The 13,819-nt window shown below is 37.5% G+C and overlaps 4 protein-coding genes across 7 annotated transcripts; 2 read left to right on the forward strand and 2 right to left on the reverse strand.

Moving 5' to 3' along the window:
- The first annotated feature begins 79 nt into the window (after positions 1 to 79).
- LOC124639838 (actin-related protein 2/3 complex subunit 3) lies at positions 80 to 1,485 on the forward strand. Its single transcript, XM_047177340.1, has 5 exons — positions 80 to 336; positions 421 to 597; positions 672 to 867; positions 945 to 1,006; positions 1,099 to 1,485. Exons 1-5 carry the CDS (start codon positions 331 to 333, stop codon positions 1,192 to 1,194), a joined length of 537 nt encoding a protein of 178 aa, XP_047033296.1. The 5' UTR covers positions 80 to 330; the 3' UTR covers positions 1,195 to 1,485.
- On the reverse strand, positions 1,475 to 4,540 carry LOC124639829 (short-chain specific acyl-CoA dehydrogenase, mitochondrial). Its single transcript, XM_047177324.1, has 5 exons — positions 4,383 to 4,540; positions 3,923 to 4,306; positions 2,863 to 3,278; positions 2,548 to 2,790; positions 1,475 to 1,858 (listed from the first exon to the last, which is right to left on the reverse strand). Exons 1-5 carry the CDS (start codon positions 4,417 to 4,419, stop codon positions 1,715 to 1,717), a joined length of 1,224 nt encoding a protein of 407 aa, XP_047033280.1. The 5' UTR covers positions 4,420 to 4,540; the 3' UTR covers positions 1,475 to 1,714.
- Positions 4,541 to 4,728: 188 nt separating this feature from the next.
- Positions 4,729 to 8,614, forward strand: LOC124639831 (polymerase delta-interacting protein 2). Its single transcript, XM_047177328.1, has 6 exons — positions 4,729 to 4,899; positions 4,973 to 5,252; positions 6,112 to 6,289; positions 6,495 to 6,658; positions 7,079 to 7,284; positions 7,621 to 8,614. The coding sequence occupies exons 1-6, from the start codon at positions 4,811 to 4,813 to the stop codon at positions 7,736 to 7,738; spliced, it is 1,035 nt and encodes a 344-aa protein (XP_047033284.1). The 5' UTR covers positions 4,729 to 4,810; the 3' UTR covers positions 7,739 to 8,614.
- An 88-nt stretch (positions 8,615 to 8,702) lies between these two features.
- On the reverse strand, positions 8,703 to 13,611 carry LOC124639828 (5'-AMP-activated protein kinase catalytic subunit alpha-2). 4 transcript variants are annotated; one of them, XM_047177323.1, is made up of 7 exons: positions 13,139 to 13,611; positions 12,710 to 13,015; positions 12,214 to 12,513; positions 11,173 to 11,368; positions 10,721 to 10,826; positions 10,173 to 10,292; positions 8,703 to 10,060 (listed from the first exon to the last, which is right to left on the reverse strand). In XM_047177323.1, the coding sequence occupies exons 1-7, from the start codon at positions 13,394 to 13,396 to the stop codon at positions 9,805 to 9,807; spliced, it is 1,542 nt and encodes a 513-aa protein (XP_047033279.1). In that variant the 5' UTR covers positions 13,397 to 13,611; the 3' UTR covers positions 8,703 to 9,804. The 4 variants fall into 4 exon arrangements, with proteins under 4 accessions (XP_047033279.1, XP_047033278.1, XP_047033277.1 ...); XM_047177322.1 differs by having other exon boundaries at positions 10,721 to 10,829; XM_047177321.1 differs by having other exon boundaries at positions 12,205 to 12,513.
- Between the last annotated feature and the right edge of the window lie 208 nt (positions 13,612 to 13,819).

The following is a 13,819-nucleotide window of genomic DNA, read 5'->3' on the forward strand; positions in this document are numbered from 1 at the left end:
GATTTGTGAGGAAAAACCACAGTTAAGTTATTTTAGTGATATACTGTGCCCGAAATTGACAGTAGCTAGCTGTCGTTCGTTCGTTGACATATTTTTATCGGTGAAGAGCAAAGAAGGAAGTGATTCATTTTATGATTTCCTTACTCAAGAAAGTTTGGAAATAAAATAGTTAAATGAGAAATATTTATCTTCAGTGAATAACTCTCTATCGTACTCATAAATAGCCGATAGTTTTCGGTTGCAGAGAAGTAGGGGAAGTAAACTGAACGAGACCAACGCAGTCACAGTATTATTTTGTTTTGCTGAAAATAATAAGTAATCCCAACGAAAATGCCCGTAAGTTCGTAAAAGTAGTTCTAATTCTCAATATTATTTCAGTAGCATTGTTCTGAGTAATAAACTACAACTATTTCCTTATAGGCTTATCACTCAACGTTGACGGACTACACCCAATCAGTTGGCAATCTGGCGCTCCTTCCAATACGAACAACTTTCAGAGGTCCGGCTCCTATCAGTCCGAAGATTGAATTGGATGTTATCGACGAAGCTCTCAATTACTTCAAAGCAAATGTCTTTTTTAGGTTTTATGAGATCAAGGTAAGAACTTTAACTGGTTTCAAACAATTTCTTTAAAACACTGGAAGCAGGAATAACCACGAGTTTTCTTTCAGTCTGATGCTGACAGAGTCCTGATTTACCTCACTTTGTACATCTCTGAATGCCTGAAGCGGCTCCAGAAATGTTCAAACAAGAATCAGGGACAGCAAGAAATGTATATGCTGGCCATATCCAAGTTTGATATCCCTGGGGAGTATGGTTTTCCTCTGAACTCTGTGTATGCTAAGCCTACCAGTACTCAGGAAGCAGGTATGTTTCAAAAACATTTTTTTTAATTTATTTTGATAGAAAGTGATAAGGAGATAATGTTGTTTTTGTGATTTCAGACTTGATGAGACAGTATTTACAGCAGTTGAGACATGAGACTGGTGCTCGTGTTTGTGAGAAGGTATGCAGTTAACAAAACAATTATATCATTTCATTGTTTGAACTAAAACAATTAGGATAATGGTAATTAATATGCCCAATATTTTGTTTTAGGTCTTTGCTACAGAAGATGGTAAGCCAAGCAAGTGGTGGCTCTGCTTCGCCAAGAGGAAATTCATGGACAAGTCACTGTCAGGCCCTGGACAATAGACAGAGCACACCAAAGTTAGCATTTATTTACCCTTTACACATTTATTACGATGTTTGATAAAAAATCATTCCAAAATTTTGATACTTGTCACAATGGTGCATTGATATTTGTAATATTGAATGTGCTACTTATCTAATATTACTGATGTCTATTTAAAACACTTCTCTATCAGCATTTTGTTTATATCAGCCTAAATAGTTCAGCTAAAAAAGTATAACAGTATTTTAAGATTTATTATTTTGATTAAATGAAGTATCGAGGAATCAATAAAGTAACCAATTAATATTTAAGTATTTTATTATTTCATCAAATGTGTAAATATATATAGTAAATACAATTTGAATATTCTTGTACAGAGACTCTAAAAAATATACACATAATATGGTTCAAAATATACTTTAGCTGCTAAACATGAGGTTGGTAAAATTGACTAAAAAAGGGGTAATAAAACAGTCTTACACTTACAACTACAGTTACACTTAATACACTGAGTGAGTCAATCATGCTGTATCATAGATATTAGAGACCATACTCTTTGATGAGTTGCCCAGCTATAACAAGTCTCTGGATTTCAGAAGTGCCTTCATATATTTCTGTAATTCTGGCATCACGGTAGTGTCTCTCTGCTGGCATGTCGGAAACATAGCCCATTCCACCAAGGATCTAAAAAAGGAAAGCACTTTATTATGAAATATTCTGCATTTTAAATAAGTTTAAATTTTAGAAATTTGGTTTTAGTGCCATCTCATCTTCAGATTTCACTGGGCTGATTCATACACCTACAACATATCTATAGTCTGTTTTTTAATCTCGTAGACTAAATTGACACTTGCAAAATGTCAAACTTTCTAATAATTTTGCTAGCTCTGTGGTGCAGTGTTGTACTTACGATACCGGTTCGTTGAATCGTAACTTTTTACAATAAGTCATCCTGAAATAATGGGCTTATCCTTGATGACTACGCATCGCTTTGCGTGGTTAGATATCCCTGGCAGTTTGTAGCACGTCGTACAGCCATGTGTACGTACGTGAATTTTAAATATAAAACTTTGAATGAGTATTAAATTCGTCTATTATAGATAAAAAGTTACGATTCAACGAACCGGTATCGTAAGTACAACACTGCACCACAGAGCTAGCAAAATTATTAGAAAGTTTGACATTTTGCAAGTGTCAATTTAGTCTACGAGATTAAAAAACAGACTATAGGAGGTAAATAGTACAGACACAAAATTTTGGATGAAATGGCGCTAAGCCAACTTTATGTTGACTGCAGTCTAATATTTTTAAAACTATCTAATTTAGCTTTTAATAGCACATTTTTTTTTTTAAAGGCTGTTGGTGGTACAAACCTGTATGCATTGATGGGATAAGAATGTGGCTGCCTCAGAAGCTGCCAGTTTTGCCATTGCAGCCTCCTTGGTATAAGGCTTCTTGTTATCCTTCAACCAAGCTGCTCTCCATGTGAGCAATCTTGCTGACTCCAGCTGCAAGGCCATATCAGCAAGCTTGTTTTGTATAGCTTGAAGTTTCATTATTGGTTTTCCAAAGGCTGTGCGTTTTGATGCATACTCGGCTGCAACATCTAATGAAGCCTGTAAACAGATATGACAATTAATATTCTGCTTTTTATGAGGTTAGTATTACTTTAATTGTGAAATATTTACCTGTGCTATACCTAAAGCTTGGGATGCAATACCAATTCTGCCAGCATCTAATGTCATCATTGCAATCTTAAATCCCAGACCTGGCTGACCAAGAATATTCTCTTTAGGGATATCACAGTCTTCAAACATCAGGGAACAAGTGGATGAACCTCTTATTCCTAGCTTGTCTTCTTTCTTTCCTAATTCAAGACCTTTGATTGGTTTTGGGACTATAAAGGCAGATATTCCTTTGTGCTTCAGACTTTTGTCAGTAGTAGCAAAGACAACAGATGCTTTACTCTCATATCCATTAGTGATCCAACATTTTGTGCCATTCAGTGTCCATTTGTCACCACTTTCCTTGGCTGTGGTGGATGCGGCTCCAGCATCAGATCCATTACCTGGCTCAGAAAGAGCAAAACACCCAACAATTTCACCTGAAACATGCCATTAAAGTTTTAATATAAATTCTTTCATTGTTCATGAATCATGGAACTTAACTTATATTGTATGTGTGCTCCTTGGTCATTTAGATTCTGTAAAAAAACTAACAAGAACTCATAATTTGTTCATAAAAGATTTCCAGATCTCTAACAATTCTGAAGAAAATATACCTTATTATCAATGTCTCAAATAGTAAAATCTTAGTAAGATACATATCCAGGTAGAAAAGTGAACCTGGCTATGGCATAAGCCAACATAAATTAAAAGCAAATTATGGTAAGTAAAGCATTCACCATCACCATATTGTGCAACCAAGATCACCTCCCAGTGATCAATAGAAGTGTCCTAATTATGTTATTTGTTGCTGCCAGCATACACCCACTGTGTGTGTAGTGAGAGTTCCAGACCAGACAGTATATAACTTACTAGCATCACATATCCAGAGAAAGTGGCGGTGCTTTCAACAACCACAGGCCACAATCGCCACAATTAAATCATTGTGAACATTTTGCTGGGCTCAAACAAAAAATTCATGCTGGTATGAAAATAATATGATTACTGTGTCCACTTGAAGTTGCAAACAATTCATAAATAGATGCACACAATTTATAGATTTGACTCAACTTTGATTACAGACCTGTACAGAATGGTGTGACGAACTCTTGCTTTTGTTTGTCATTGCCCCAGTGCATAACAGGGCCTAAGTATAGGGAGTTGTTGACAGACATTATGACTCCTGCTGACGCACACCCTCTTGATATTTCTTCTAATGCGATAGCGTACGCGAGGTAGTCCAGACCAGCTCCGCCAAGTTCCTCCGGCACCGCTATAGACATCAGTCCGAGTTCACCCATTTTCTTGATAGCATCACCAGGATATAAATGTTCGCGATCGAACTTAGCAGCGTTGGGCTTTAGTTCCCCTTCAGCAAAGTCTCTACATGTTTTATACAGCATTTGGTAATCTTCAGATAATGCTGAAAGTGATGCTATGCATCTTGTCTGCCTGACACTTGTTGGAGCTGCAAAATAAATATAAATACAAGTTAATTTTGTTCCGGGATAACTAATGATGCAACAAAAGTTAATACTACTTACCAAGTGTTTGAACTAGCTTAGAGAAATTTTTTATCATTTTAGAATAATTAGTTTTAATAACAAAAACAATGCACTATCTACAGCTGGAAATCAAAATAATTTAGGACTTTGAGCTCACTCGTTTAGAAATCTACTTAATTAATTCGGAACTTTGTAACAAGCCATCGAGACAAATTGAGAGCGAGAATCTTGATCTCGATTGCAATATCAATATTTTTGGAATCAGAAAAGTGTGGATGAAAACTTTATAATTTCCGTTTATTTATCAGAAAAAATATATTTTTATTAAGTTTAAAACCTTATCAAAGAATCGACTACGACATGAAATAAAAAATGTCCCGGTCTATTGATTGATTACTTTGACTCTTGTCAAAGTCAAGTGTAGTGTCAAACAAAAATAGGAAAAAAATACAAATTACAATGATAAAATGGAGATATTGTTAAGAATTTTACCAACTACGCCAGTAAAATTAACTGCTTCTAGAATTCTTTTATGTCATGTAGCAAATTATACCAGGTAAATACTAGAGTAACAGTAAATATCTGCATAACCTATATATTTTTAAAAATACTAATAACTATTATTTCAGATTGGCTGAGGTTGGAAAACTCGAACAACCGAAGGCAACAGGCAAATATGACACGGGACAATTGATTTTGCATAAAGTATTCGGTTATCGTGGGGTGATCCTGTTCCCGTGGTTGGCACGAGTGTACGACAGGGATGCCACCAACAAGAAGGAGAGCAAAGACTCCTCAGGTAGCTCTGAGGCGTCGGGAGACTCCCTGTCTAACGTGGGCAAGGAAGTCAAGGGCCGAACACATACATTCTATCAAGTCCTAATTGATACCAGGGATGCACCTTACATAGTAAGTATCCTTACATTTTAAAGTATTTATGGTTCATGGACTGCTTTTAATTATTTCAAGTGATCTATTTGAAGAGGATAATATCTGGATTTGTGGCATGCCCTATATGGTGAAATATTATGAGTTCTAATGATTAATTGGCAAACTTCCACTTTCCTTTTCAAATATGCTAACTATGCAATGACATAATCTTGTATAATATGTTATGTGTACTCATGTTAAGTTAAATATACGTATGGAAATATGACTAGTTGATATAAAGCTTGTTTTGCACCCTGTATATTGTGGAAGCCTTCGATGTGAAGTCCTTCTTAGGATAAAAGCAAAATAAATAAGATATGTGGTATTATATGCTAAGGTTAATCAGGTTGATGATAATGCCAATAGGCTGAATAAATGTGTTATGATGAATACTAACAACCCCAATTATTTTTGACTGTGACAACACACATCGACATGAGGCCTGAATGGAAGAGAAAGGTATAACTAAAAAATATGTGAAACAATAATATTAGTATAATTAAATGCTCTAATTTTAACTAACATTTAAATTAAAAATGGATTTACTGCAGCTGTATGTTTTTAATTTAGTTATCACTGTTTTCATAACAAATCACTATCAATACAGAATGTAGAATGTAGACATATTTATACCATTTATATACTTTTAGCAAATAAAAAGTTAATAAAGGTCATACTAAAATACATGAACATTTTCCATATCTCATAACATCAACAAAATAAGTTCAGGTTTAGATATTCTTGTACCTCATTAAAACCAAAACAGAACTGGCTAGTACAATATGCATATGCATAAAAATATTTTTCATGTACTCTAAGTATTGTATTTATATTTTAGCGTGCGCAAACTGAGGCAGTGACTTTCCTTGGCAACCAAGAGTCAAGCCGCAGTCTATATGCCATCCCTGGGCTGGACTATGTGGCACATGATGACATTATCCCCTATACTTCGGTAGAGCGAGTCCCCTTGCAACATGAGCTATTTGACAAATTCCTTATGCATAATGCAGATAAAGGTGAGTGATAAACTATGTGGATAACTTATGTACCCAAACAAAATAATAATGCTACATTATGTATACAATGTTTTAGTACCCCCAGATGAAATAACCCATTGAATGATTTGGCTGAGTGGGACAATTGTGTACTAGTTTTCTCTGCTTTCTGAGGCTATTATAATTTTTTTAAATGTTTAATACGTATTATAATACGTATTTTCAGATCCACCATTCATTGCTCAAGAGACTTTGAGAGCATGGCAGAAGAAGAACCATCCATGGCTGGAACTGAGCGACGTGCATCGGGAGACGACCGAGGGTGTTCGAGTCACCGTCATTCCATTTTACATGGGCAGCCGCGAGTCACAGAATTCAGCTGTTTATTGGGTAAGCCAGTAATTTGCAGCTAAATTTACGAGCATGCAGCATTACCATTCTGTCACATCCTCGATGATACCTAAGGTGTTATAAAATTGCGGTAATTGTAAAGCAATTGACAAATTTTACAGAAAACTTGCAAAAAGTTGATTAACCTTAACCTCGTGTACAAAGCGCCTAAAATTGGTATCTGCGCCGCACGCAACTCGTGTATAGAAGACAAGTTAGGCAGAAACTATAAAAATCACTACATTGTATAAAACAAAGTCGCTTATTCTGTCGCCGTGTTCGATTTTAGGAAGGTTTAAATGTATTATAATGTACATTAAATAGTGGGGGAAATACTGTTATCCCGTGCGAAGCCGGAGCGGGTGGCTAGTTTGTTAACAAAATTTTGACTGTTTGTAATTGTACGTATTCTTGTTCCAGTGGCGTTACTGTATCCGGCTGGAGAACCTGGGGTCGCAGGCGGTGCAGCTGCGCGAGCGGCACTGGCGCATCTTCTCGCTGAGCGGCACGCTGGAGACCGTGCGCGGCCGCGGCGTGGTGGGGCAGGAGCCCGTGCTGGCCCGCCACTCGCCCGCCTTCCAGTACAGCAGCCACGTCTCGCTGCAGGCGCCTAGCGGTCACATGTGGTATGTGGCACACGTTTTATCCTTTCAAGTGAATTATTTTCAAAAAAAAAATTTTTTTGGGACAATTTCTGTATCTTTGTATGTACATTGTGCAACATTTCTAGAAATTCAGGGATATTGATTGAAACAACAATCTATGCATAAATGACGTCTAAATCACAGATTAGTTCAGGGTTGTGTACCAGCAATATCAAGTCGAATTCAGTTGGAGTTTTCTAAAATCCTAGATTATAGTCATGGGTGCGGATTAGAGATAGTGCATACTCTTAGTATTTATTACAACAATGACCTCAAGTGATATCACAACATACTAAAGGAAATAAAATGTTGTTCCAGGGGCACATTCAGAATGGAACGTGAAGACGGCTACACATTCGACTGTCGGATTCCACCGTTTTCGTTGGAGAGTAAACCTGACGAGAGCTCCCCGGCCGCGCCCACCGCCGCCGCGTGACCGCTCTCACACGACGCTACGGTTCTGCCGGCACTTACCGCGACTGACCGGAGACAAAGTGCCTCTACACTTCATTTGAGTAGGCATAAACAATCTTGATAGAACTTTTTATAAAAATACACATTAAACAAATAAACTAGGGCTTAAAATAATGATTGAATTGATTAAGTTGTTATTATTGTATTTACACTGATTTTTTGCCGCATTTTATTTTTAAATGAGTTTTCAAATAAAAAGTTATATCATGTTTGTTTATCTTTAGTTGAGTGCCTATTCAAATGGAGTACAGACGGCGTTTTAATGTACGCGTATTCAGCAAACGATAGTTAAGCGCCTTCAGTCTGTGCTGTTTATAAGAAAAACTATATTTTGACACAAGATTGAGCACAAGTGCCCACTCCTGTCACGCAGCACATTCAAAATGTGTGTACGCGTGTATTGGAACACCTAGGCAAAAGTTAACTGACAACATAAACGTCTGTTTTATTAATAACTGTGTAGAGTTGTTCTAAGAAAACTGACGGTCATGTTATCTGTGCATTTCCGAGTCTCTCGCGCGTCAGTGGCCTGCTGGAACCGGACAACTCGAAGCAAACCGACTATATTACGCGATCCTAGACATTGACTATCCACGGCTCGCCGGGATGTGATGAATAACCTTTGTGATATTCTTCAACAGTCAGTCATAGCCATCGTTGTTTATAGAGGAATGATCATATGCCTGTTAGCTTTATTTATTATGTTGTTGTTGAGCGTAGATTGAAATTCTTCGAAAATATTCATTACATCCTATGTTTTGTAAAGAATAAAATCATTAGTTATTTTAAAATAATTCCTAGATCTGTAATAAATTACAGTATTCTGTTTGAAAAGTTATTTGTGAGTTTATTTTACTTGCACCCCAGAATACTAAGAGCGTAACCAGCAATATTACGTAGTATTGTCATACTGAAATAAAAAAATGTTACCATCTCTAAGAGACTTTAATAAGTAACTTCAAAAAAATAAGGAAGTAAAATTTCGAATTGCACAATACTATACATAATTATATAATCAAAGCTGTACAAGATAAATAATTAACATTTTATATAATAATACTCGGTTGCATACAAGTAATCTATAAATTAATATTATAGGATTAATAAGTCTATTCTACAAAATCCCATACATCTCGTAAATAACATCAACTCTTGATTTTGTAACCTTCATTTCATGTGAACAATCTGATTTAAGCTATGGCGAACTTTAACAGCTACGTTATGCTTGTAATTAATACAAAAAGGCACTAGTTTTGCTTAAAATAACAATTATAATCTTTGGTAAAATCACATGAACGAAGTTTCGAACAAACCAGCGCTTGAGGCGGTCGGCGAGGCGTTCACACGCGGCACAGGCGGTGGACATGCGTAGCAAAGCTCAATAAAGCTGAATAATTGATTTGAGTAACAAAGTTTGCGAATATTTAGCTAACCATCAATGTAAACGTACGTCGTCGACTGTCTCAGTTTTCGTGTTGGTGTGTTCGAAACTTTAGACTTGGAGTCACAATACCATTGGAAGGTTCCAGATCATCTTACTTCAATGTACAGCTAATACTTATAATTTAACATTCAACCCCAATATTAATATTCAGAATTCATTAGTTACTAGTTGCTTCCATTCTATTAGTATGCAATAATAAAAATCGCACGAAGCAGTTCTACAATAGTGATTAACTTGCTAAATTCGAAGTATGTAAGTGTATCAAAATATTGCTTATTGAAATTATTAATTAACACTTCGTACCGTTTTGTGGGTTAACAACTGTACCTACTAACTGTTTCCTATATAAAGTGCGAAAGATAAGCGCGGCAACGCCATTATCAAAGCACAGAGCTAGAATAACAAAACAAGCTTGGCTCTTTCTAACTTTACCGAGTACAGGAGATAAGTATAACGCAAACAACTAATTGGTTACCTACCTAAATTAGGGCTCAATTGACTGGGTGTAGCCGCGCTTCTCTTAGCTATAACGAGCGTACACTTATCACCGTGGTGTGTCGAGCTGACCGCTGTGCAGTGCGTCACTACCGCGCGAGCTGTATGATGAGCGCGGCGCACATCTCGAAGAACTCCATGGTGTGGTGCCCCTGCGGGCCCGTGGGGGACGACGCCGGGGGCGGGGGCGGGGCAGATACTAGCGGCGACGCCGTCTCCTCTTCAGAGTCCTCTTTCTCGCCCGATAGTGACTTGAAATCGAGTAAGTACGACTTGTAGTCCACTTGGTATAGCTGCAGCGACATCTTCACGTATTTTTCTGTCATCTTGTTTAGTGTGCGTACCCTGTGAAAATAGTAATCTTTATCACTTTATGTTCATCTTTTGGTAAATAAATTCGTGAAGATATTTTTGGAAGTAGGTACACTGTCTGGTCGCCAACTCCCAGTGTACTTACCTAACATGATAAGGATTGATGACTTTCCATTCGTAGTCGAGAGCCTTCATAGCCCGAAATACTTCTAGCATGATGTCGTTAGGCTTGCTCTGAGACCTGATGCCCAAGTGCCATTTTGCTCTGTAGAACAAATAAAAATGAATTTACTTATAACCATGACAAGACGAAACATATTTTTTCTGATGTATATGTGTATGACACTACACTATGATGACACTAAAAGAAAGCTTATAAATGGAAAAGTCCGTTTTTTCACGTGATTTACGTCACGCTAAAACAGTTGAACTGATTAAGGCGTAATTTGGCTTGACTATATAGGTGCCCGGCAAACTAGACAACTTTTTATCAGGTTGCGGCATGTAGTTCCCACGGGATGCGGATGATATCTCAGATATCCTCCGCGTCAATCATTATCCTGTCAACTTATTGTCGTCCACTACTGAATGTAGGCCTCTTTTAGTAAGCCCCGACTATTCTGATCCATCCATCCATTCACTGCCGGCCACTTTCTTGAAATCTATTATTATAATATTGTGTTTGTGTGTAACCTTTTGATGGGAGTGCCTCTGGCCTTGTCCTGCTGCGGGTGCGGATGCGGCGCGATGCGCTCGGGGTGCGGCCGCGCCGTCTCCGCCGCCGCCGGCGGGGAGTTGCCTGCTTGGGGACAAAGAGTGGCTTATTGATTGACCTCAAGATCATTGTTCAGAAGCTTTTTTATTGTACATACTTGCGGATAGGATAATTGTGATACAGTTAGTTGAGAAGCATTGCTCCTCCTAAGTTGACTACTTACCTAGTCACTTCACGGTAGTCAAAGAGAATGAAATGCATATGCATAAGGGTTCAACTGGCTTACTTCAGAGAAGAAAAGCTACTTGACGGGAATTATTTGAGGTGGTTCTATTAGAACAATGTATTTAATTGTATAAACAATTTCTGATTAGTACATAGCAACAATTACAGCCAGTTTCTGTTATAGGTCATTTCTAATGATACCTACTTGCTACATAGAAGTCCTTAATTTCTGCCTTAGCAGCTTCGTCAGCGATCCTCTTATTGTCTATGATGAGATGATAAGCTATGGCCAGCTGGTCGTGAGGATTTCCACTCAGTAAAGCATTGTGTACTTCATGCTCCTTGACACCAAACTTCTCACATACTTCTGCTATGGCTTCCGTATCTATTACACTGTTGTCCTGAAATGAGCAAGTCCTTACAGTAATATCACAGTTTGATAGTTTATATTATTAATTACATGGTATTTAAAAATCAGTTAATAATAACGGTGTTCAGACCGATTTTCGACCAAGGCGACTTTTATCTAAATAGATCAGCCAGTTGCACAGGACATTGTGCACAAACATTTGTGTAGACAAAGGAGCACTCTTTATTCCCTCAGTATCGTAGCAGTATCATAGCCTGATGGGTCAGCAATCTGCCACAACTGGAGATCGATCAGACGTAGGACCAATATTTACATGGTGTAACTGTTTGTTTTAAGTCGTGTTTAAGTATTGAAGTCATTTGTTTGTGCTAGCAATTTTATCATACTGGATAGCAGAGCTTGTGGTGCTTTTCTGCCATTTATTGTGGCTGTTTAGTGTTCTTTTTTTGTGTTACTTATGTGTACATAAGTGATTCTAGAATCACTGTTTGCAGCATTTTGTTATGTAGTATAGCAAGAAGAAACAATAACATTAGTGATAAGTTGTAGGTATGTTGGCTCTCACCAATGGTTCACACACACACATGCAATGGAATGATATCCAGTTATTTGTCAAGCAGGACTTATGTGGGAGATACCATACCCAATAGGAATTAAACTATTGACATGCTTAAGTTTCATTGTCCATTTAACAATGTAAATAGCCCACATGTAAAATTAACCTTGGAATATATAGGAATAATTACCAGCCCTACCACCACAACTACAAAACCAACCAAAACAGGGATAAATATAAATAATATTTAAAGGATAAACAAACTAAAACTACTTATTAACTAGTATTAAAAAAGGATGGGGTCTACATACTGTAATTACCTGCTCAACAGGAGACGGGAATAGATATCCGGGCAGGTCTTTTTGGAACCACTCGTGTTTCTTCACATCCTCAATAGTCGCTCTTTTCATGGGGTCCACTTGCAGCATCATACACAGTAGACTGACCACACTCTTGTTCAGGTACTCAGGTATGGGGAATATGCCCGACTTAATCTTTCTGAACAGTGTTGGCACGTGTTCATCGTCAAATGGAAGTGTTCCACAGAGTAGTGCATATAGGATTACTCCACATGACCACACATCAACTTCTGGACCGGCGTATAGTTTGCCGGATATCACCTGATCAAATAGAAGAAGCATTAGTTATCTTGATCAAATATTTTTTCAATATTTAGTAAGTATGTCAGGTATAAAAGCAGCCTGTAATTTTACTGTAACCCTGAATTTACATATAAATTTCCATGTGAATAACTTATTTCAAGTTGATATGAATGAATCTTTAAAATACATACTGAAAAATTTAATATAGTCTAACCTCAGGTGCAGCATAGTTAGGAGATCCACAAGAAGTCCTCAAAAATTCTCCATCCATCATCATGTTGGAGAGTCCAAAGTCAGCTATCTTTACATGCATGTTGTGATCCAGCAGCAGGTTCTCTGGCTTGAGGTCCCTGTGCACTATCATGTGCCGGTGACAATAGTCCACACCAGATATGATCTGCTGGAAGAACCTCCTTGCTTCATGTTCCTGCAGTTTGCCCCGCTTCACTATGTAGTCAAACAGCTCACCCCCAGACACATATTCCATTATCATGAATATGTCTGTTGGAGTAGATATCACCTGGAAATAAACAACACAGGCTTAAGTTTGTTTTGTTATTTTATAGGCAAAGCGTATGAGTCAAGTGTGACTTATTCAAGGTCACTGAATACATGAATATATTTAAATAATTTACAATAATACCTGATACAGTTTAATGATGTGAGGATGTCTGAATAACTTAAGGTTCTGTATTTCTCGTCTGATCTTGCCCACGACATCGAGGCTCTTGATCTTCTGTCTGTTCAGAATCTTCACGGCAACCTTGTGTTTGGTCAGCTGGTGCTCTCCGATCTTCACCTTACCGAAGGTACCGACGCCGAGGGTGGCTCCCAGCGTGTAGTGCCCTATCTTTACGATAGGCTGGTTGCTCCCACTGGTTACAACAATCTTCTCAGCCATCTTTCACAAAAACAATAGTAAACACTTAACAACAAAGCTCTTCACATGAGCATATAAAATTATGTGAGTATAACAATTATAAACTTGGCTTCATCTAATTAAAAATAAACGGCATAGTAAATAAAAATACGCAGTTCGAAAAGTTAAAACACAATAATTTCGTATTCCGACGAGTGGAAGCAATTTTGAATGAACAATGAATGAATGAAAAATACGGAAACGTCAAAACTCAAAAACTCTAGACAAGAGAGGCCAATGAAAGAGGCCTCATTCTCTCTCTCATGTTTTGAAAATGGGGTGTCTAAAGGACATCACTTCTTGCGATGATGATCATGTGATGATCTTAGCCGCTGATTTATCGTTTGGGTCCAGTGACTTAATTTCTCTACTTTCTATTTCGATATCATTACATTTTGATAGGAA

This window comes from Helicoverpa zea, chromosome 19 (genome assembly GCF_022581195.2).
Source record: "Helicoverpa zea isolate HzStark_Cry1AcR chromosome 19, ilHelZeax1.1, whole genome shotgun sequence".
In the NCBI taxonomy this organism is placed as follows: Eukaryota; Metazoa; Arthropoda; class Insecta; order Lepidoptera; family Noctuidae; genus Helicoverpa; species Helicoverpa zea.